This window comes from Hipposideros armiger, unplaced genomic scaffold (assembly GCF_001890085.2).
Source record: "Hipposideros armiger isolate ML-2016 unplaced genomic scaffold, ASM189008v1 scaffold_67, whole genome shotgun sequence".
NCBI lineage: Eukaryota > Metazoa > Chordata > Mammalia > Chiroptera > Hipposideridae > Hipposideros > Hipposideros armiger.
Window position 1 is genome coordinate 3,267,616 of NW_017731417.1, and position 21,875 is coordinate 3,289,490.

At 52.2% G+C, this 21,875-nt stretch overlaps 1 protein-coding gene across 3 annotated transcripts in view; it reads right to left on the minus strand.

Moving 5' to 3' along the window:
• Window positions 1-21,875, minus strand: part of TTC7B (tetratricopeptide repeat domain 7B) — a 134,976-nt gene that overhangs the window by 32,215 nt on the left and 80,886 nt on the right. For all 3 annotated transcript variants that reach the window (XM_019642330.1, XM_019642329.1, XM_019642328.1), the window contains one exon: window positions 7,067-7,269. In XM_019642330.1, coding sequence (XP_019497875.1) covers window positions 7,067-7,269 — 203 coding nt within the window. The remainder of the gene's footprint in view (window positions 1-7,066; window positions 7,270-21,875) is intronic.

Genomic DNA, 21,875 nt, shown 5'->3' on the forward strand with positions numbered 1-21,875 from the left:
AAGAACAAAACGACAGCAACTTGTCTGTTCCCCTTTCCCCAATTCCCCAGCACTGTTCTCATCCCCCCAATTCCCCAATAAAAATCTTTAAAAAAAAAAAAAAGCTACAGATGGACTTCCGCCAGGTGTGACCTGAATGACAGAGAACGACAGTAATGTTCATTGCCAGTGTTTACAGAGCAATATGCAGCCTGTAGTTACTCATTTACCCTGGACAATAACACCACGAAGAGGGCACCATTATCATCACCATTTCCTGGCCAAGAAAATGAAGTACAGAAAGATTAAGGAACTTAGCGCAGGTTATGGAGTTAATAAGTGACAAAGCTGGGACTTGAACCCGGGCAGGGTGGCTCCAGCGCCATGCTCTCAACCTCCGTGCTGTCCTATCATTCAAGCCATAGACGCTTCAATGACTCTACTGACATTCAATCTCAGTATCTTCCGGGCCAGTGCTGCTCCTAAATTGCAAGGTAACCTGGGGCAGGTCGCCAAGAGCACTTTCCCTGTCAGTGAAAACGGCATTCTCCATTTCACCTCACATAGGGAGAACAAACACGTCAGGTATGGTGCACGAGGTTTTCAATGTCCTTGTAGAGGTGAAAGCTATATTCATGCCAAGTATTAATAATTCTTGAAAAGGCCTCAAGCAATCAAAGGAGCTAACATGCAGGGCGCACCATTATAAGAAGGGAGAGAAGGTGGAATGAAGAACAGAGATGGAGACAGCCAACAGAACGCACGCACTGCGTTTTCCTCTGCACCGTTAGTCTGAATGCCAATTACAGGGAGAAAGGTATTAAGGAAATTAAGGCCTGTACACTTTTCAAAGACTACTATCAACAAGCACACAGGTGCACAGGAAGGGCAGATATTAAATATTTCATAAGTCTTTCTTCAAAGACAAAAATTGTTCTCCTTAATTTTAAAAGCATTTTTTTCCATCCTGAAAGAAAATAAAATATAATTAATAGATGAAAGAGCCTTTTCACTCGACTACGGTAAAGTTTTGTTTTCTGTCAATCATTCTTTCCATGTACGGAAAGAAAATTGATACCTGGTTTGCAAGAGATCCACTTCCACAGATCAGCGTTTGAAAGGGGGAGGGTATTGTGGTTCTGTTTCATTAGCTTAATTGTACCTGGGTCTTATCCAGAGAACCAGAAGGGATCAAAGGCCCCTCTTGGAGCCTGGTTTCTCCAGGGGAAGGATGTGTAACCCTGTCCTGTCTGTCTGTGCCCTGGGCTGCTTGTGGCCCCAGGTCCCCCTCACCAGACATGGATAAATCAGACGCCAGTCCCTGGAGTAACCCTGAAAAGTTCACCAACTTCAGGCTGTATCGCTCCTCTAGCAGAGGCACAAATTGGAAAACATACTGCTAACTAATAAAATATGAGACGCAAGCAATTTTGCCCAAATCTCATTAAACAGATGGACACTTTAAAAGAAGGGAGAGAGAGAAAAACACCCCAGTTTCATAACTGAACAGCGCGTGCTGCCTTAGGCAAGCCAGAGCTCATCTCTTCCCTCAGTTCCAACCCCGTGCGCCATCCTTTGGCTTGTCACGGATAATGGGATAAAGCATTTTCCCACCGTAAATACGCGTGAAAGCTTGAAGCCAGTTTAAAGGAAGCTCTGACTTCAGGCCCCTCTGAACTTCGGAACAGCCTCCTCAGAGTAATGTCAGTCAGTCAGCCTTGTGGTAATGAATTCAGGACCAAACTTGAGAGCTGCTAAAACAACTTAAAATGTAGTAAGAATCCATAAGACATATTCCCCTGCACTGAATGTGCCATGTCCTCCTTCCAAACCCACCATCCATGTGGTGTGCCTTTGGGTATTTCACAGGAAAATGCACTTGTCAAACAGCTTAGCCGTTCACTCTGCCAGTCTTTGCTACTAATGCACTCCCTCGGAATGGAATGGCAACGCCATTTGTGAGGGTTTTACACTCGATGTCCCTCCAGATTTCTAATGTTTCAGAAAACACAAGATCATGGAGGAAACCCTCAAAGGCGGCCTGTGTGTGAAACCTTTAGCCAGAAGCCATCTTGATTGAACGTAGGGTTTTCCACATGGTACAATCCACCCACAGAGACAGACTGGCACTTGTGGACCCATCATGCCCCAAACAGAAAGCTTATTCTGTTATTAGGTTGGCCCCTCACAGTAACCTCAGCACTGTGTTCTTCCCCTGAGTCGGAGCCCCTTTAATCTTGCTGTGGTCTCCTTTCTACAACCCCATACCGGGGCCCCCCAGTTGGGCAGGCAGGCCTCAGCCACACTTCCTTGGGAGAATTACCTGGGCCTAACCCATCACCTCCAAGGTCTCACCTCGCAATCATCTTCCACTTTCTTTAGGGAGCTCCCCCAGTGGTCTTTGATCACCACTTCCTCAGGCAGAGGGGGTAGAACTTACCACCTCCCCAGTCTTCCAGCTACCATGCTTTGATTGACTGATGGTTTTCTTCCTTTTCCTGCCCCCCCCCACCCCTTGTCTTGGGAACTTTGACATTCAAAGGGATGGCCCCTTAATGCTTTTAATCTCTATTTCCCCATGTCTCACATCAGCTCGGAAATGTCCTTGTTTCTGCCTTGCCAAACAAGGCCACCCCTCAGGGTGACACAGCAGTTCTCTCCCTTCCCCATGGCAGGGGCAGGCAGGGGCAGGGGCTCTGGCTCTCCAGGGCCCCCAATGCCCTCTTCCCAAGCCTCTCTGGGCCCAGTCCTTCTCCAGCTCACAGTTCTGGAAACTGCCTCCCTCTCCACCAAACCCTGATGACCCCCACCATCTGCTCCTCCTCCTCACCTTTTCTCAACCTGTCAAGCGGATTGGAGGGAGACCCGAGCATCCCGGGAACATGCTCGAGGAGTTTATTTCTCAGCAACACTTTCCCTTCCAGGCTTATCAGCTCCCACCCCCCCAGGACCGTCTTGGCTCGCTTCCACGTTCCTCCTTCTGAAAGGTCCTGTTCCTTTCTTCTCCTCACGCCTCACACACTGCTCTCCAAAGCCTGGGCTGATGTGATCGGAGGACAAGCAGATGTCCCTGTCTGCAGGGCCCTCCTGGGAAGTCTGTCCTCGGCTGCCCCGAGTCTCTGTGCCTGCCCCTGGCCTGGGCAGTGCTGCCCAGGGATGCCATCCCTCCGTCCACCATGAGCCCCATTTCCCTCCTCTCCTCCTGCTCCAGATCACAGGAGAACTGGTGGGGAAAACGTTGCCCTCTGTTGCATGAATTCATTTTGGGTACTGGGAGCTACTGGCTTTTAAACACAGCATGCAAATGTATGTCAATTTATACACTTATGCAAAGATATGAAAATATGCCTTTCGATTTTCTGGGAAAAGTCTGATCCGTCTACGAATTCCTCCCCTTGTCAGCAGCATTGCTTTGTAATTCCCATCCGTTCAGCTCACTGCATCCTTAATATCTGCCCACGCTCTGCTTTGCCTCTCTTGTCTTGTGCTAACTCATCATTAATATTAAACACGACTTCTCCTCTCCCTTCTCTCTATGTGAATTTAAACACATATATGAAGGCTAAAACTATTAGAAAATTGTCAGTTTTCACAGGGATTTAATTTACGTTTCTCTTGTTACATCTGACCTTCTACTAACTTTAATGAATATCTTCTGCCAAGTCATTATTGCTTGTTAACTATTAATGTGTTTGCATTTCTGCTTAACTCATACCTCGCCTCCAAGCTGGGCCAGGTGATCTGGCACATGCTGCTACTTACAACCCCTAGATGTTGACAAATAATTGTTCCTTACGGAACGAGCACGAGCTCCTGACCGTTCACAGCTCTCCGCAGTCACCATGGGCCACCTGGTCGCCACCTGGATGAGACAACGTGGCTTCCTTCCTTTGAAACAGCTTCTACGACCGACCTCAGCTCCCTCCTTCACAAAGGGCACCAGTGTCAACGCACACACTCTCCCTACTCTGGGTTCCTATGAGCCACCATCGTCTGCAGTGGGTCCCTTCCCCTGGGAGCTCCTTGGTTGGTTCTTTGGTGGTCTCTGGTGCTCAGGTTCTGAAAATTCCTTCCAATGTTGACCTCCTGAGCCTTGGCCCGGGGCAGGCATCCCTGGCCCACCTACCACTTTGCACACTCCTCTTCCTGAGTGCCAGGCAAGTGTCACTGCTCAGCTCCGTCCCCGCCTCCCTAAGTCTGGAGCTCCGCTAAAGAGACCTGTTTCCGGGCACCCTGCTGAGCCCTTCCTCTTCACCTACAGGGTTACAAACCAGTCTGGTTTCCAGGAGGGTAGAGGCAGGGTCTTTCGTGACTCAGTAAGAGATTTTCAGTTTCTGTGCTTAATTTGTGTCTGGTGCTAATATTACACCCATTTATATAGCTGAGGAAACTGAGGCACAAAGAGGGTGAGTAATTTGCCTAAGATCTCAAAGCTAGTGAGTAACAGAACTGGGATTCGGGCCAGGCCTCTCTGGCCTGAAGCCTCCTCCTTAGCCTGCAGAGCGTGTGTGAGGCCATCTTCCTGCCTCCTTCTGCCCAAAGCCACAGAAACACAGCTTTCCCGCACAGCTTGGGGAGGAAAGCAGGAAAGAGATGCTGTGATGTTTCAGGGCTGGAGGGCCTCTGTTCCAGGCCTGCCCCTCCAAGGGCACCAGGAGTTCCCACAGTACCAGTGGGGTTCCTGCCAGCTGTGAGGGGCAGACTGGGAGAACACAGGCCAGTGTGTGTCGTTTATAAGGTCACCAAGAAGGAACCAGCCAAGCCATCCTTTGGGAGTCATACTGATCACAGTCACTGGGCAGCTTCGGACTACAAAAATCTAGACTCCTCAAAATTTGTAGGCTTGTTGGTGTCAAACTGCCTCCAGTCTGAGTGGTTTTTGAATCTAGCAGGATGCACTGAGAAAAATCTTAAGAGTTCATTGTCATTACTATTTTCTACTGGTGAGACCTCCGAAGCAGCCAGTGTCCCTGAGTCAGAGAAGGCTCCCTTGTTGCCCGCGATCCAGCAGGCAAGGGCCTCGCTCACCGGCCCTCCCGTGCTGGGCCCACCACTGTTCCTTTCAGAAAGGAAAGCGTCTCGCATTTGTCAGGGAGCTCAGGTGTCTTGACAAGATCCAAAGGCGAAACCCAAAACTTTCCCAGTGCGATTTTCCTATTTGATCTTTTGTCTCATGTGTTCCCTTTGGGGATGAACGAGAAATACTTCTCTGAATAATTGATAGGCCTCGAGGTAGAAACATGGTGCCTCTTTTAATAAAAAGCCTGGGCACACGGCATTGATTATACCTCTTCTGTGATGCTCTGGAAAAAGCACGGAGATCTCCAAAGTGCTTATAAATTCCTCTTACAATAGGGAGACAAAAATTAAAAGCCATGTAATATTTTTAATCAAACGAACGAATGTTTGGATAATATGCAAAATTATAAAGCTGTATTGAGCTACAAAATATTCACAAAAGGGAACTGAATAAAAAATGAAGTAGCTGTAATTATTATAAGGTCTGACTGATTTTAAAACCTGAAAATGACTGTCCTCCGTTTTCTATTTAATGAGCACTTACTAGGTGCCAGGAGCTCTGCTAGGCCTGTTATGCAAATCATTTCATTCAGTTCTCACAAATGAACGGGGTAGGTCGCAGCCCACTGCACAGAAACATGGAGGCTCCTGGAGGTGAAGCAACAAGCCCATGGTTCCCCAGGAGCAAGGAACTGGGGCTGAGCATGGACCCAGATGTGACTAGAAGACACACACTCTCCCCACGATGCCCAATGCTGAGACCCAGTAGCTACTGCTGAGCTCTTGTACATTTTGCAATATTCCTATGACGAACGGCAAGAGAACGAAGGCTTTGGGATCCTTCGGAGAACATTTTACTTATTCGTTATAAAACCATATCCTCTTAGCCCAGGATGAAAACGCACAGCCCATCCAGTTGAATGTTTTCATTTTACAGGAAGGAAACTAATGCAGAGAGCTTATGGGCTTTTCCCAAAGTTAAAGAGCCAGTGAGTGACGCCGCTGGGGCCACAACCCTGTCCCTGGACTCCTTGTCCAGTACTCGCTTTTCCATATCACACACCCCTGATTATGGACGCTGGGCTCCCGAGGGCGGCTGACAAGGAGGGCACCTCTGGTTCATTACTAGCTTTCCTTTTCTCTGGGTCATTACATCACAGATGTCCTACCACTAAGAAGGAAACGAAAACTCAGCACCTAAGCCTGGCATGCAGGCCCAGAGAAGGCAGACAGCTTTCCCCAGCTCCTTGGCCCTGGTTAGCCTGGGCGGCTCCGTTCAGCCCATCACAGGAAGACAGCAGCAGGCTGACGGCTGTGTGTGGCAGCTGAGCTCAGTGTTCGTTCTGAACAGATGTGGCCCTCTAGAGTGGTAGGTCTGCTCCCCCACCTCACGGAAACCGAGGTGGTCAGGTGGCCGGCCCCAAGCCAAGGGAAGGAGGGGAGCCCCAGATTCTGGCCTGGGCATCCAGAAGAGGGGTGTGTACATTCCCGGAGAGCCACCTTCCCACACAGTGTGGAAACCGGGGTGACTTTCCTGGGTCCTGTCGGTGCGACAGAGCCTGCCGTCCCCTCCTCTGACAGGATGCCCCTGCTGGCCAATGGCCTCGGAGACAGGCTGGAGTCTCCGGCTCTCTCAAGGGAAGAGAGCCCCCCAGTTTGTAAAGTGCTCTGACTTTCGTACTGAAGTCTCCCTGGGGGATGGACACGCCCCAGGGTGGCTGCTACAAGCAGCGCAGAGACCAAGATGACAATGACAGTGCTCTGGGCCACAGGAATGTCCTCATTAAACCCAGAGCCACAGGGTGGCCTGGGCTGCTGGCCAGGAGCCCCCTGACTCAAACTCCCCCCTCACCACACAGGACCCCTGGTATGGCTGCCAACTCCTAGGGGCTCCATTTACACGAGCCACAGCAGGGACAGCGCCCGCTGGCTTTATGCACTGGGGCAGCCTGGCACGCTAACTGCATCTGGCCTTTGGAGCCAGAACAGGGTTTGAGGGCCACGAGCTACCTGCGGCTTCCAAGTGGAGCCCCATCCAAGAGTGGGGGTCCCGCTGGCTGCCACTCACCAGTCGCTGCATGCTCTTCACGTGGGTCGGGCTGATGGATAAGGCTTCTTCGTACCACCGCCGGGCCTCCTCCAGGTTCCCTCGGAGCTCGGCAACCTGGCCGCGCATGTACAGGACGTTGTGGGACATTGGGAAGAGGTTGGCAGCTTCTTGGGTACAGGCTGTGGCTTCTGCAGGCTTCCCAATGCCAATGTAGACTTCAGCTGTGGGGAAGACGGAAGAGGCAGATGCTTTCCTGGTCCGCGGCCCTGCAGGGGCCCCACGAATGGCTGTGACTCTGGTCGGGGACATTTGCGTTCCCCCCACGCGAGTCTGGCAGGGCCCCATCTGGAATACACAGGGCCCAGAGCCAGCCAATCCCCCACCCCGAGTGGAAACAGGCGCAGGCTGACAGTCTTTCACGCCCACTGTTACACAGGCTCTTGAGTCACTCGTACTGCGGGACCTTGAAGGGGACACATGTCACCACCAACGAGAGGGGAGTGAGGCCTGCCTGCGTCCTCCCCCGACCCAGGACCCCCACCCTCAGGACCCACCTAGAACATCTCAGTATCTGGGACACCTGCCCTTGCTCTGACAACCACAGAGAAAGGGCTGGACCTGAAGCCAGAGGCACACAGCCCTCACCGGGCAACACCTCTGCTCTCCAGCCTGTTCCCCTGATGCCACGATGTGTGACAAGGGCAGCAGACTATGGCTTACATGTTTATGGGTGTGAAATAAAATGGCTGCTCCAGCAGATCCTGCCCCCCGACCTGGGAAAGTCACTGCACCCTGGAGACTATTAACTGTATAACATCAAGAGAGCCCTTTGAAAAACCAAGCTGTCACTTTCCAGAAAGCAGGAAAAGGACCTTTCCACCAACCTCAGGCCTCCACCCTCCCAACTCTATGTGGAGAGTCACACATTGCTCTGCAGCCCCGGCCTCCCCGAAAAGGCCCATCACACAGGTCCAAATGCCACCTGTCAGGCACACGCCAGTGCCACCTCTCCTCTTCACCTTGTCGTCACAGCACCACCATCTTCCCAGAGCTGGCCCTGCATCTTCAAGGACACCAGACTCCTCTCCCTGCTCCTCAGACGTGTCTGTCAAGACCACTCACTGCCCAGAGCCCTGCCCGGGTGGCCGCAGTGTGCTGGGCCCACCGACCCTTTCTCCTGCTGCCAGGCCAGCCCCTTCCTCACGTGCTCAGGCCTTGACCACGGGCCTCCACCCCGGCACAGATGTTTGCACCTGTCTCTCCAAGTTACTTATATGCAGTATATTAATATGCTGTGTAGAATATAATGCACACATAGAAACTGCAGAAGAACACAGTAAAGAGAAATAGAAAAGTTTTCCTATTTTCCTCGCGCACCTAATGCGTGTGTCCTGGAGGCAAGGCCTCCTGGAGCCCCCACCTCCGGCCTCGCCTGCCCACCATCTGCCCCACGCAGCTGCTGCCAGGCCAGCCCGAGGCAAAGCTCGGGTTGGGTCGTCCCCCTGCAGAAAAACAAAGCTCCCCATCCACTCAGCACGACCCAGTTCCTTCGCCTGCGTCTTTCCTCCCTGTACCCACTGACAGGTGTATCTTGTCTCATCACAGTCCCTCTAGGACATAAGCCACACGCCACATGAGGGCAGGGAGAGCGTTTATGCTGTTCACTGCCAGGTCCCCAGTGACTAGAACCCTGCAAGGCCCACAGCTGGAGCTCAGGAAATAGTTGCTGAATGAATGAATGAATGATCACAGTAACAATAACAGTGGCTAACATTCACGAAACAGGGCTTTATGCCCAGAAGGGCTCTCGTTTTTCCTTCCCTCTGCACAGTGATCCCATAGGTACTGTTATTTTAGCCCATTATACAGACAAGGAAACAGAGGCCAGAGAGGCTGAGCAGCCTGTCCAAGGTCACAGGGCAAGTTAGGGGCAGAGCCTGGCTCAGAGCCTCCGTTCTTGGCCTCTACAGAGAACAGCATCTCCCCTGCACCAAACAACATCCAGGTCCCTTTGCCTGGGATTCGGAGCCCTCGGTGACCAGTCCCCCCTCCCCCGCTAGCTCGTGTTCCTACTGCTCCCTGAAGCCCCAGGAGCTCCCATGGTAAGCGCTGTTTCCATGCATGCTGCGGTTTATTCTCTGGTGATACCGTCAACCCCTCAACCCCCTTCAAGGCCTAGCTCAATTGTCACCATCCTGGGGCGCCATCTCTGACCCCACCCTCCCCTCAGGGCGCCCAGCCTCACCTCTCTGTGGCTGTGTCCCTGGTGTGTTTTTGTGAGGGTTTTGGGTCTGCTGCTGTGGGTCCATCTTTTTAGCTCCCCATCTCCCACTTGAAGCCCCAAGACTAGAAAAACCCAGGTGGTGTCACAGGCTGTAGTCTGTGTTGACAGTGCTGACTTTCTGACCTCGCCCAGCCTGATGGCCCCTCTCCTCAGTTCCCCGGTGATCACAGTCACACCAATGATGACTCCTTAGGCCAAGAGAAAGCCTTGGAGAATGTGGCCCTGCTGTGGCTCAGGCCCACCCTGCAGCTCCTGCTGTCAGACCTTCCATCTGTCACCCTTCCCCTCAGCAGGGAGCACAGAGGTGACGAGCTGGCCCAGGGCCCTGGGGAGGAGGGGTCGCAGCACCTCTCAGATACGGAAACTCGGGCAGCTCAAGCACATTACTGAGCCCTGACGGTGGCAGTGCCGGCACCGCACCTGCCTCACCTGCTCTGGGGACTCAGCTCCCCTGGCACTGGCTGAGCAGGTACTTACTACACACGGGGCTCTGCAGGAACAAAGGTGGCATTATCTGTCCTCCGGTTTGGGCCCCGGCAACGCCTGCCCTCCTGGGACATAACCCTAGTGACACTGCAGGGCTGGCCGATGTCTTCCAGTCACACAGTTCTCTCCGGGTTCCTGCCGGAGAGTCGGACGTGTGCCCATGGCGGGTTCAGGTTACCTGAGCGCGGCAGCTTCTCAAAGAGCTGTGCAACGCTCCTCTCACTGTACACTTGCTCTTGACTTGCTTCCATTCTGAGGGTGAATTTATGTCGGTTCCCAGGCTCCCCAGGGCCTAGAGCCAGGGCCGTCTGTGGGTGGGTAAGGCGCACCCGGCCTCTCCCTCTGGTCACTACGGGAAAAAGGCCAACTTGAGAGCGCGGGGATTCAATGCTTCCAGGATTTTTGTAACAAGATTCAAGCTCGGGGGTGGGGGCTCAAACACCAACACGACATGTGAGTCCTACGCATCGAGGGCCCTCCGCGAGGACTCCGTGTCTTCATCGGCCACACGTCTGAGCTGTTGCTTCCTTCACGTGATGAGGAGATGGAAGGTGGGGCTGAGCTGGGCCATGACCATGAAGGAGGGAGAAAGATCCAGGCCTCCAAGGACTTCTTATCAGCGGCACGGAAGTCGGAGGAGGAAACCCGAGTCGCTGATGAGGCCTGTGCTCCTGAGGCAGACGGGCAGACAAATGCATGGCCGCCGCTGCTCCCTGTTTCTCCATTTCAAGGTCACAGGCAAGGACATAGGGCACAATGTACTGCAGTGATGTGCAAACCACTTCCCGCGTGGGGCCTGTTCTTTCCGAAGAGGTCTTAGGAGTGGGCAGCCTGCCTCCCCCTGGCGTGGGCTCCTCGGAAGCTCCGCTGGGGACCTCCGGGTTCTCCGGTACCCAGACTGCAAGCCACAGTGTCATGAGAATGCCGAGGGAGTGGTTCCCGCTCCTGGGCCTGCATGTGGCCCTGGGAAAGGTAGTCAATCCCTCTGGGCCTGTTTATCATTGAGGGGGCCAGGATGCTGGCCCCCATCTCTCCCTGGGCAGCGGTAAGGATCGGCCGGGAGGGTGGAAGCCCGGAGCCCAGAGGGGTTGAAAATGGCGAGGGTAAGGCTTAGTCGAGCCTCACCCCTTTGCGGGTGCAGAGTGAGGAAACTAAGGTGCCACGAGGTAAAATGACTCGCGGCTCCATTTCGCTGAGTCTGTATTTGGGAGATGCAGGTCCAGCCTTTCCGTTTTACCAGGGCTCCTTTGAGACAATGGCTCAGAATACGGGCATGTCTCGCAGATATTGCGGCCCGGGTCCCACACCACCGCAATCAAGTTAGTGTCGTAAGAAAGTATCACAATAAAGCGAGTCACACGTTTTTTGGTTCCTCAGGGCATATACAAGTTATGTTTACATTACACTGTAGTCTCGGTTAGTGTGCAGTAGCATTGTATCTAAAATAACAATGTACACACCTTAATTACAAACACTTAATTGCTAACAAATGCCAGCCATCCCCTGAGGGAGGCTTCATCACAACCTTTTCACTGGTGGAGGGTCGGTTGTACCTTCAATTGTATTCCTTCAATTGGGTATTCTCCCTTTATGAGGACATTGCATCTTAATGGGACACAGAGTCTAAAGCTCCAGAAATGAAACTTTAGTGGTGGGATTTCTGAGGTCAGTCAAATCGTTTGGGACGGGGTTGGGGGAGGAAGAGAGAGGAAAGCCCTTCCTGGAAACCCTCAAGGGGCCTTCTCCCCAGGCACACGCTGGCCCCCTAGGATACATCGAGGCTACGCAGACATTTCTATGAGCTTCTGCTATTGGGGAGCCTGCCTTCCTGGGAGTCCATGGCTCACACAAGGACCAACGTCTCTCCAGAAGAGGGTCCCACAGATACCTACCCCTGATCCCACAGGTAGCGGCTCCCTCCTCCTCTGTGTTCCCATAGCACCTGTGTAACCTCTATCATCCCCTCAAACATGTCATCTTTGTGAGGGGACCCTCCAATCTTGCTTCTTCATGTCAGGTGGCCATCTGCCACTGCCACTGCCACTGCCACACACCTGGCCCCTCCACTACCCTCCCCAGGTCCCATCGGATTGATGCATTTGGGAGGAGGACTTGGCCTTGCTCATGGTGGCCCCTCAGAGCTCTCTGTCCAGTGCCTTGTCCCTTGGGTGCCTGCATTCTGTTTGCTCTTACAGGCATGACACTGGGTTTTCCCCCTGCAACGGGGAGGCCAGTCATTTGGGACGGGTGAATTCCACTCAGCTGCGATGCATTAGGGAGCCCAACTGAGGCCAGAAGTCAAGCCACACCCTCCGATTCAGCCTCCCTCGTAACAAAGCTGGGAGTCTGATCGGCATCTATGCCTCTGTCTATTTCTTAACTGGCTCAGAATTCAGGAGGTAAAGAGAGGAGTGTATCATTCAAACTTCCCTAAAGCCTCCAAAATATGACCAGTTATTGTCTTTTCCGATGAAAACTATGAGCAACTCCCAGCCACCATCATCTCTGAGTCTCTTAGCACAGGTTCTAGCACTTAGTAGGTGCTCAAGACAAGTCTGTAGGTTAGTGAACGCTGAATGAGGGCTAGAGGAGGACAACCACTTCTGTGGCCCAGGTCGGTGAAGGAAGTCCAAGGCCAGAGAAGCAACAGCAAATGAAGTTTCCCTGACCCTTTCAGCAGGGGCTAAATTAAGTTAAAAGAATAAACAAACAGAGGGCCTTGTGAGCTTATTAAGAGATGTAAGAACTTGTACGGAAAGAACAACAACACAGAGGGCAGCTGGCTCTGGGAACTTAAAGCCAACAAGAACACACTTTAGTGCGATGTCAGCGTCCCCCGCTGTAGGGCGGGCTCTGAGAGGTCACTCCCTGAAGAAGTCACAGGGATGAAGACTGTCCTGGTGGCTGGCAGCTGACAGCGTCTCACCAAAGGAAAGGGGCTATTCCAGGTCAGGGGCATTTCTCCCTCATCCCGAGGACTCAGCCGCTAAGCGCTGGCTGTCCTCTGTGGAATCCCTTGGTTTGTCCTTGTCACCAGGGTACTATGAGAAATGGTGCAAATAAATTCCCTCCTCTGCTTGAAGACCTTCAGTGGTTCCCGATTGCAGGTGAATGTAATGCGTTTTTGCTTCGCATTCAAAATTAAGGCCCTGCCACCTTTGCAAATCCCTCCCTGTCTGTTTAATTCATGGTGTCATCTCCACATCTTTGCTGGTGCCGTCCCTTCTGCCCCAAATGCCTCTCACAAATTGTCAGCTGTTGGAGACCCACCACTCTTCACTCCAGGCCCTGCCAGCCCACACCCTGCACACAATTTCCCCGATGCTCCTGGGTAAACCATGTTTCCATCGCCCTGTGGGCGCTCCAGGAAGTCCCTCACCCAGCCTGCCTCGTACTGCAGTGACCTGCATGTGTCCCACTAGATGCCATGCTTCTGGAAGGCTGGCATCAAGCTGGCTCCACCTCTGCATTGTACCATGCCCCTAACTCTGCCTTGCACAGAAGTCTTTCTGGAATTACTTGCTAAACCAAACTAAAGAGGTGCTCTGCAAAGGGCCGAGCTATGCTGTGAAGGTCTGAGGACTATTTCTTCCTCAAGGAGAAGAGGCCTTCCTGCCTGGGGGGCTTCAGCAGCAAGGCTGGGAATGGGCTCCAACGTGCCTGCCTTGGGCTCAGGGTTGTGCAGGTTGTGCACTGTGCAAAGGAGCTGGGCAGAGCATGGCTGAAATCCAGCCTGTACTCCACTGGCAGGCTGTATGCCTGGCACAGGGCTGCACCTGTCCCAGGAATGCAAGGAAGCTCTTTTCTTCTCACAAAGGTGCTTTGGCTAGCCAAGCCTGCTCTCTGGGGTTCAGTCTACTCAGAGGACACCTTGTCTGGCGCTCACACAAAGGGGCAGTATATGGTAGAGGCAGCCCAAGGGCTATACACAGCATGGGTGCCATCACACCTGCCTTTTTGCATCTGAGGTCTGGCAGACAGGGAGGAAGGAAAGGCTACTGTGCCATCAGGTCCTCTCCAGTTTTGCAGGCCAGGCCTATGGGCAAGCAGGCAGGGCGCTCGGCCAGCACACTTCCTGACCCCTTACAATCATTTCCTTTACCCCAAACCCTGCTTCCCTAAAAGGGGGTGAGGGCGACTTGTGCTTGGGAAGCAAACCTCAGCAACTTGGTTCTGAGCTAGGCCCTGCCCGTGAAGGTGGGTGAGAGCCCAGGGTGAGCACAGGCGTCTGCCCGGAGCTGTGGGCGCTCCCTGAGCATGTCTCTGACTTCACGCCTTCGCGCCTTCATATAAAGCTCGGCACGAGGGCAAAGAGGAAAGGGGTCATGTGTCCTTACGAGTTTCCTGTCATCGAGGCTTTGGGGAAGCCTTCATCCTTGTCAGCTCTCACTGGAATTGCTCTTTACTGTTTCTTTGTTTGGGGACTCTGGAGTGAAAGGAGGCAGTGATTTTGTTTTCATGTGTCGGTCCTACCCTGAGCTTCTCTGGGCCAGGCCCCAAGCTGGGGCCGGCAGCCCCTAAGAGGAACAGAGCCCAGGTCCTGCCCTCACTGAGGGCCTGACCAATGCCTCCGGCAGGGTCTTGGTCTTGTGTATGCTAATGGCTGTCAATCTGTGCGGTGATCCCTTCCCCAGGGGCTCGGTGGGATGGACAGACGAGCTCCACATCCCCTCTACATTTGCGACACAGTTGATCCCTTCCCAGGCCGTGGCCCAGCTGTTCTCCCGACTCCTCAGGCCTTTCCCACAGCCCCCCGCGCCCTTGGCTGACCTTGACTCATCATTCCAAGAGAAAATAGAAGCCAGCTGAGCCGACCTCGCGCCTCTTCGCGTACCAAACCCACAAGCCCACGGGTGTGCTCTGCATCCATCCACGCTGCCCCACTTCCGCGATAGCTGAGGGCCAATCCCTCTGCCTGGGCCCTGGGCCCAGCCCGTCTCTCGCCTTCTCAAGGGATTTGTGCCTTCACATGTCCTCCCTCTCTTCTGGGTGACACAGGTCTCAATGCTAACTTGATTATCCCATCAGCAGTCAACATGATTCAGCGCTGGCCATTTTTAAACCCCCTGCCTTGACCCCACATTCCTCCCCAGCTACCCTTCAGGCCCCCCACACTGCTCCACAGGGGTTCTCGCAAGGAATTTGCACCCCGGCTGCCCTCCTCTTCCTCACTTGCTATCCGCTCTGCTGCCCACGTCGGTATGGCTCCATCTCTAGCACGCCACTAAAACCTGTCCTGTCACGGTCACCAGCAAATCCCGCATGCCGAGTCCAGCGACCGCTTTTGTCTCCACCTGACTCAGTTTCTCAGCAGCCTATCCTACCAGTCATACCGCCTTAAAAAGAGCTATTTTTTTAAAGTTATGTTTTTATAGGCTTGCTACCTGCTGAGCTCCATGCATTATCATGTGTCATGGTCACAACCGTCCTTGTTTTGCAGAGAAGAGAACTAGAGCTCAGAGGGATTAAGAGTAACCTGCCCTGGGGCGGCCGGTCAGCTCAGGTGGCTAGAGCGCAGGTTCATAACACCAAGGTTGCCAGTTCGATTTCCACATGGGCCAAGGAGCGGCGACCTCAACAACTACTTGACTTGGAGCTGATGGGTCCTAGAGAAACACATTGTTCCCCAAAAAAATTTTTTTTAAAGAAAAAAGAAAAAAAAAGAATAACCTGCCCAGGTCACCCTGCTATGTAGGCCAAGGTGGGACCAGGATTCCACGCATCACTGTTGATCACACTGCATAGGCTGCTTTGTACACCCCTTCGGTGGCCACCGTGCCACCTCTCCTGGTCTCTTCCCAGTTTGCCCACCACCCCCTTGTTTCTCTGGCCTTTCTTCTTCTCCCCAGATTTCCAGTGTGGAGGTGAGGGGCTCAGGTCCCTGTCCCAGCGTCCCCCTCCTTCATCGACACTCTCTTCCTAGGCCTTCTCATCACACTCCCTGATTTTAATCCCCATCCCCAAATTTCCGTGTCTAGCCCAAATCTGACGGGTAGAGCCCTGCCTGATCTCCTCACTTGCATGTTCCCTGGCACCGACACTTCTCAAACAGGACTCGGGGCGTCTCTTCGTCCCTGACCCCAGCACATCAGCTCTTCCCCCGGGCTTCCCACAGCAGAAGTGGAAGCACCAGTCACCCATGGGCTTGCGCGCCAAACGCAGGCTTCTCCCTTTCCCGTGCCGCCCACATCTAGCCCACCACCAAGTTCAGAATGCACCCGGGTGTCTCCTCCAGCCAAGCCGCTGTCCTCCCTCGCACGGCCCGCGTCCCTGACTCCCCTTCCGCTCTTGCGGCCTCCGCGTTGGCTGCCTTTCATGCCATTCTCCACATTTAGAGGGAGGGATCTGCTAAAACCTCAGACTGATCCTTTCACTCTCTGGCTTGAAGTCCTTCAATAGCTTTTCAGTGCTTTTCGGATGAAAGGATCTGGCATGACCCTGCCTCACCTCAGGCCCCTTTATCGCGTTCTCTTCAGGCTTCTCTGAAGCCCCAGGGGCCCCTGCCATTTGTCTAACACGCGGCTCCGTGCGGCCTGCAGGCCTTTCCGCGTGCTGTCCTGGGCCTCCCACCATCGTCCTGACCAACTGCCCATCACCCTTCAGCTCTCTGCTCCCATGTGCTCGGGCCTCCCATCGGCTCCTGCTTGGGCAAGACCCCTGTTGCCAGTTCTCACAGGAGCCCACTCCGTTCCCTCATGGCCCTCAGCACAGAGGGAACGGATTCTGTCACTGCTTTGCGTTGCACGTGGCAACTGCATGAAGGGAGGGGTGCCACCCATCTTCATGACCACTGCATTCCAGGCCCAGCTCCGACTGTGGCATGAAAACGGGTGCTCAGGGGTACGGTGCAGAGCCCAGCCTGGGTTAGGGCTGGGGTTCTGGGGCCACACTGGCTGGGTCTGACTGAGTCCTGGCCTCTCCACTTAGGAGCCAGGTCACCCTAGGCAAGTGACTTAACAGCTGGGTCTCAGTGTCTTCATCTGTAAAGTGAGATGAATAGGGTCTCTGCACCTCCTAAGGCTGTCATGGGACTAAACGAGTTAAGACATGAAGTCCGTGGAATAATGTCTGACGCATGCACAGTCCTGGACAGATGCACCTGCAAGTTGTAGGCCATTACATTAACCACCCCACTTCCCGCAGGGCAGAAGAAGGGGCAGGTCTGACGGGGCTGACTGATCAGGCGTGACCCCTGGGGACCGAGCTCTCTCCCACAGGCACTCCCTGCGTGGTGACAACACGCCAGTTGTCTGAGAGCTGTCTTCATTTCGGCAGGGTGGGTCAGGGTGGCTGTGCCACAGGATTATCCCAGGACCCTGCGGAGGCAGTCCCCTGGTGGCTGGCCGGAGCCCGGTAGCGGGAGGGGCAAAGGGGCCAGGCCAGGGCCAAGGAATTTGTGAGAGTATCACAGCTTTCAATTCCCAGCAGAAATCAGAAAATCTGATCTTGCACATCTAAGAACAGCCGTTGGTTTCGACTGTGAGAGGTGCCAAAGTAAAAGCTATAATTATTAGTAAGTAACAAGCAGAAATTAACCACCTACTGCAAAGTCATTTTTAGCTGCCATCCCAACGTGGAAATGGAAAGGTGGGCACCAAGAAGCTGCTTGCCTTGGGAGTGGCTGTGGCTCGATTCTGAATGATTGTGGCTGTATGCATTTCCAGTGGTCAGCAGTAAGGTTTGCATTCTAAAGAAGCTGGACGGTCCTAGAGAGAGGTGTCATGAGGCGCAATAAACATCAAATGCTCTAATTCAGCCTCCTGACTCCTGCCCTCCTGCGAAGTGGAGGAAATTACCTCTCTGACATCCTTCATACGACGATGAATATACAAATGGCACTGGAGGATACATGGAACTTTCAGGAAAAGAGACCATAAAAATGGGTAGCTGCTTTCTAAATATCACACGAAGCCCAGATGCCGTAAACAGAAGATTGATAACAGTATTTAAAAAAACTGGCAAGAAGACAAAAGACACAAACAAAATTAAAATGAGGGGAAATATTTCTAGCACATATCACAGACCCAAGGCACATTTTTTTGACAGATAATAAATGCTCACAAATCAAAAAGAAACACTCGGTATCTAAGAAGATAAATGGGCAGAAGCCATGAACAGACAACGGAAATGCCGTTTTCACCTTGAGAGTGGCAGAGATCTAGAAGTTCGATGATTTGTGTGGTGGCAAGGATGTGAGAAAACGGGCACTCACACATTGGTGGCTGGAACGTAAATTGGCACAATTCTGTGGAGGCAATCTGACAAAAGGTATCAAATTAAAGAGCACACACCCTTTGATCCATCAGTTCCATTTTAGGAGTTTATCTTACAGATACGGCACAACACATGGAAGGATACTTACTAATGCATTATCCGCATTGTAACAGCAAAATATTAGAAATAATCTAAGTGTTAAATCAAGGGTGTACTGGTTAAACTATGGCACATGCATGCAGTGGATTTCTCCTATGCTGCTGTTACAAAGTGTGAGTGGCCTTATATTATCTGTGCTGATAAGCAGTGGTCTCTGAGGGTGCGTAGCATCTCTGGAAGGTGTGGATGGCTAACTGTGGGTGCCTGTGGGTGAGGGGGACTGAGGCTCAGTGGGAGAAGGGACCCTTTTTACTCTACGTCTTTTGTACCTTTTCAATTATGTACCAAATGCATGTATTATTTATCCAAAGATAATTAAAAAAAATTGTCACATAGGTCCAAACAAGCCAAGGAACAAAACATGCGGAACCCAGGCAGGTCGGCCACTGGGGGTTCTGGTGAAGAGCCTGAGGCCCTGGGGTCACAGGGGTCCAGGTCAGGAGGAGGGGGGGCTGAGGGAAGAGGGTGCCCAGGGCTCAGGTCCCATCACAAGGGCAGGGAGGGACGCTGTGTGGTCAAGCATTCCTGCTCTGCCTCAGTCAGTGTTCCCACGTGGCCTCTGGCCCAACCCCTCAGAGAGCAGATGAGGGTTCAGATGTCCTATTCATGATGTCTTTGCCATTCAAGTGGACCAGGCACCCTCTCATACAATAGAGTGGAAATATGAGGTCACCTCAGAATGACCCACCATGGGCTCCCATCACAGGCTCTCACTATGCTCAGCTCACCAGGAAAAAACAACCAAAAGAGAAGAGACTCACAAACGCCACAGAAATACCATGGCCTTGGGCGTTAGGCTTTGATCTAACTAGCTTCTTCTAGAGCATGCAGAAGTTATAGAATCTGGCAGTACTGCCAGAGCTGGTGACGGATGCAGATGTTAGCTGGTTTCCATCAGCTGTCAAAAAACACGGGTCACTTTTATTTTGCCTCAGAGCAGTTGAGCTCAAACCACATATGGTAAAACTTTACAGTTCAGTGAGGCTGCCTGTTTTTTTGAATTTCTTTTGGATTTAGCTCTTCAAAGACTATGTGAATATGTGCTATGCTTCTAAATCTTGACTCAAAGTCATTGCTTTGAAAGAGTCAATATGGCACAAATCCTATAAAGACTCTAATTTACCCCATTCGTTCATATTACATATAATGTTCACTATAAGCACACAAGCACCATGCATATTCTGCCCAGAGTTTATAAGGCAGGGATGGCATTCGATTCCATAAGTTCAATCCTGTCAACTTGCAGAACGTTAAAAGCCATCCCCGCTAACTAGCAATGAGTGTCCTACAGGCTATGGCAATGAGACATGGATGTCGCATGTTACATGCAAATTCAAGGATAGCTCCGATGTTCTAACAAGCAGCTGCAAAATTTCCTCCCAAGAGTCAGGGCAGGCCACACAAGGGGGAACAAAGTCTGGGGAACTGAGTGAGGAGCAGCCGGCCCCCGGGTGAAGCTGTCCTGGAACTTAGGGACGCTCGCTAGGTCATTAATTTTTCCAAGAAGCAAGCAAGAGAAGCAGTGGCTGTGAGGTCCAGGGAGCGAGTTCCAGCCTAGAAGAAAGTCTCTGGCCCTTTCGGTTTTTCAGACGTTGGCCCTTCAAAAACTGGACTTCATGCCCAATTTGAAAGCCAGCCCTGTCCCCACACTGGCCCTGCAGGTTTGGCCAGTCTCTCTGGTGGCTGGACAGTGAAAGCTTACTCCTTTCTGTTCTCTGAAGTCACTGCTCAAGAAGGCGGCTGATGAGGACAGACAGGCCTGGACTGGGGAAGGGGCTTTTCTGTAAGAGCTGTGGAGCGAGGCGGCACTGCCACGGCCCTGCCCTTGGAGCCAGCTCATGGAGGACCCGGGGAGAGGCCCAATGCTGGCCAGCGTCTGTGCAGGAAGAACAGTAAGCACACTCATGAGTCATCCCTCCCTCTTTTGTACTTCTGCTTAGAGGAATATAATTTGTTAATTTACGGTAGTTGTTAGGGCTCAATTAAAGATGCGGACATAGAAGAGGCTGGCTGCGCTTGGTGCCGTGACATGCCAAAGCCAGGTAAATCCAACCGTGTTTTCACATACAAAGATCTGCCAATGGTTCCAAACAAGGCCGCACATCATACAATTAGCCTTGGCAAACGAGCGGTAAACAGATGGACAACAGTGGATAATAAGCACTTTCCCCAGCCAAATGTGGGTTTTTACCAACCGGCCTGAAAGGCGAGCATGGAAGGCCCAGGTAGGGCTTGCAGATCCAGTGATAAATGGAGGGACGGAAGTTACCTTTGATGTAGAAATATAAATAAGGAAGTAAATCAACAGCCTCCATTGGCTTGGGGTTTCTACACAGCGGGGTTCTCATTGCTAAAATGCCTCCATGCTGGATTTATTTTTGGGTTTTCCAGCTACACAGAAACAGCCACGTGAAACTGGAGGGGTGATTGTACCTGCTTCCTGAACTAGTTTCCAGCTCAGCAGCTGCTGTACCCACCTCCCTCTCTGTAGATTACCAGGAAGGCCATCAGAGACAGGAATGGGGTCATCGGAAACACTGCCTCTCCCCTGGCTTTGATAAAGACATCTGTGTCATCAATACGTCTGTCCCCTCTCCCAGGGACTCGAAGGCTTCACTGCCAGGATGTGCCAGGCACTGTGCTCATCAACCCCAGGAGACTGGCACTCTTAACCCTACTGTACAGATAAGGAAACTGAGGCTGAGACGGACACTATGAACTCGAGTCTATACAGCTGCTAAGTAGCAGAGCTGGGACTCTACTCCAAGTCTACAGGACTTCCTGATTTCCGGGCCTGGGATACCATGCTCTGCTGTTTCCTGGAAAGCAAGAAAGTCTAGAGTCTAGCGCTCTGGCTCCTGCTACAGTCCAAACCCTGCACCCCACACAGCAAGCTCCCTGGGATGCTCAGAGTCCAATTCAGAAACTCTTCCCTGGATGCCTGCTCTGTGCCAGGCTCTGGGTCAGGGTACCGAGACAAGGGAGGAACGGGCAGATGCAGAGTCACTCAGAGTTTCTCCAAAGATATACAGGAGTCCACCCTTATCCACGTCTTCACTTTCCATGGTTTTAGTTATCTGAGGTCAACCGCAGTCTGAAAATATTAAATGGAAAATTCCAGAAGAAAACAATTCACAAGCTTTAAATCGCACCCTGTTCTGAGTAGTGTGATGAAATCTTGCGAGTCCTGCTCTGTCCCTCCTGGGATGGGACCCATCCCTTTATCCGGCGTCTCCATGCTATATATACTACCCATCCGTCAGTCACTTAGTAGCCATCTCAGTTACCAGATCGATGTTGCGGTATCGCAGAGCTTGTGTGCAGTAACCTGTATTTTACTTATTATTAGCCCAGAGTGCAGGTAATGATGATGGCAATTTGGACATGCCAAAGAGGAGCCATAAAATGCTTCTCTTCCATTATTAGTTATTATTGTTAATCTCTTACTGTGCCTAATTTATAAGTTAAACTTTATTATAGGCGTGTATATATAGGAAGAAACATAGTTACGTAGTGTTTGGTACTATCTGCAGTTTCAGGCATCCACTGGGGATCTTGGAACATATCCCGTGTGGATAAGTGGGGGTTACGGTAGTAACATTTTGGTGTGTGACTGCAAAAGCTTTGATTTCTCCTGATGAGGGGCTGTGGGCTAACGAGGGAAGTACCCACAGGATCCTACAG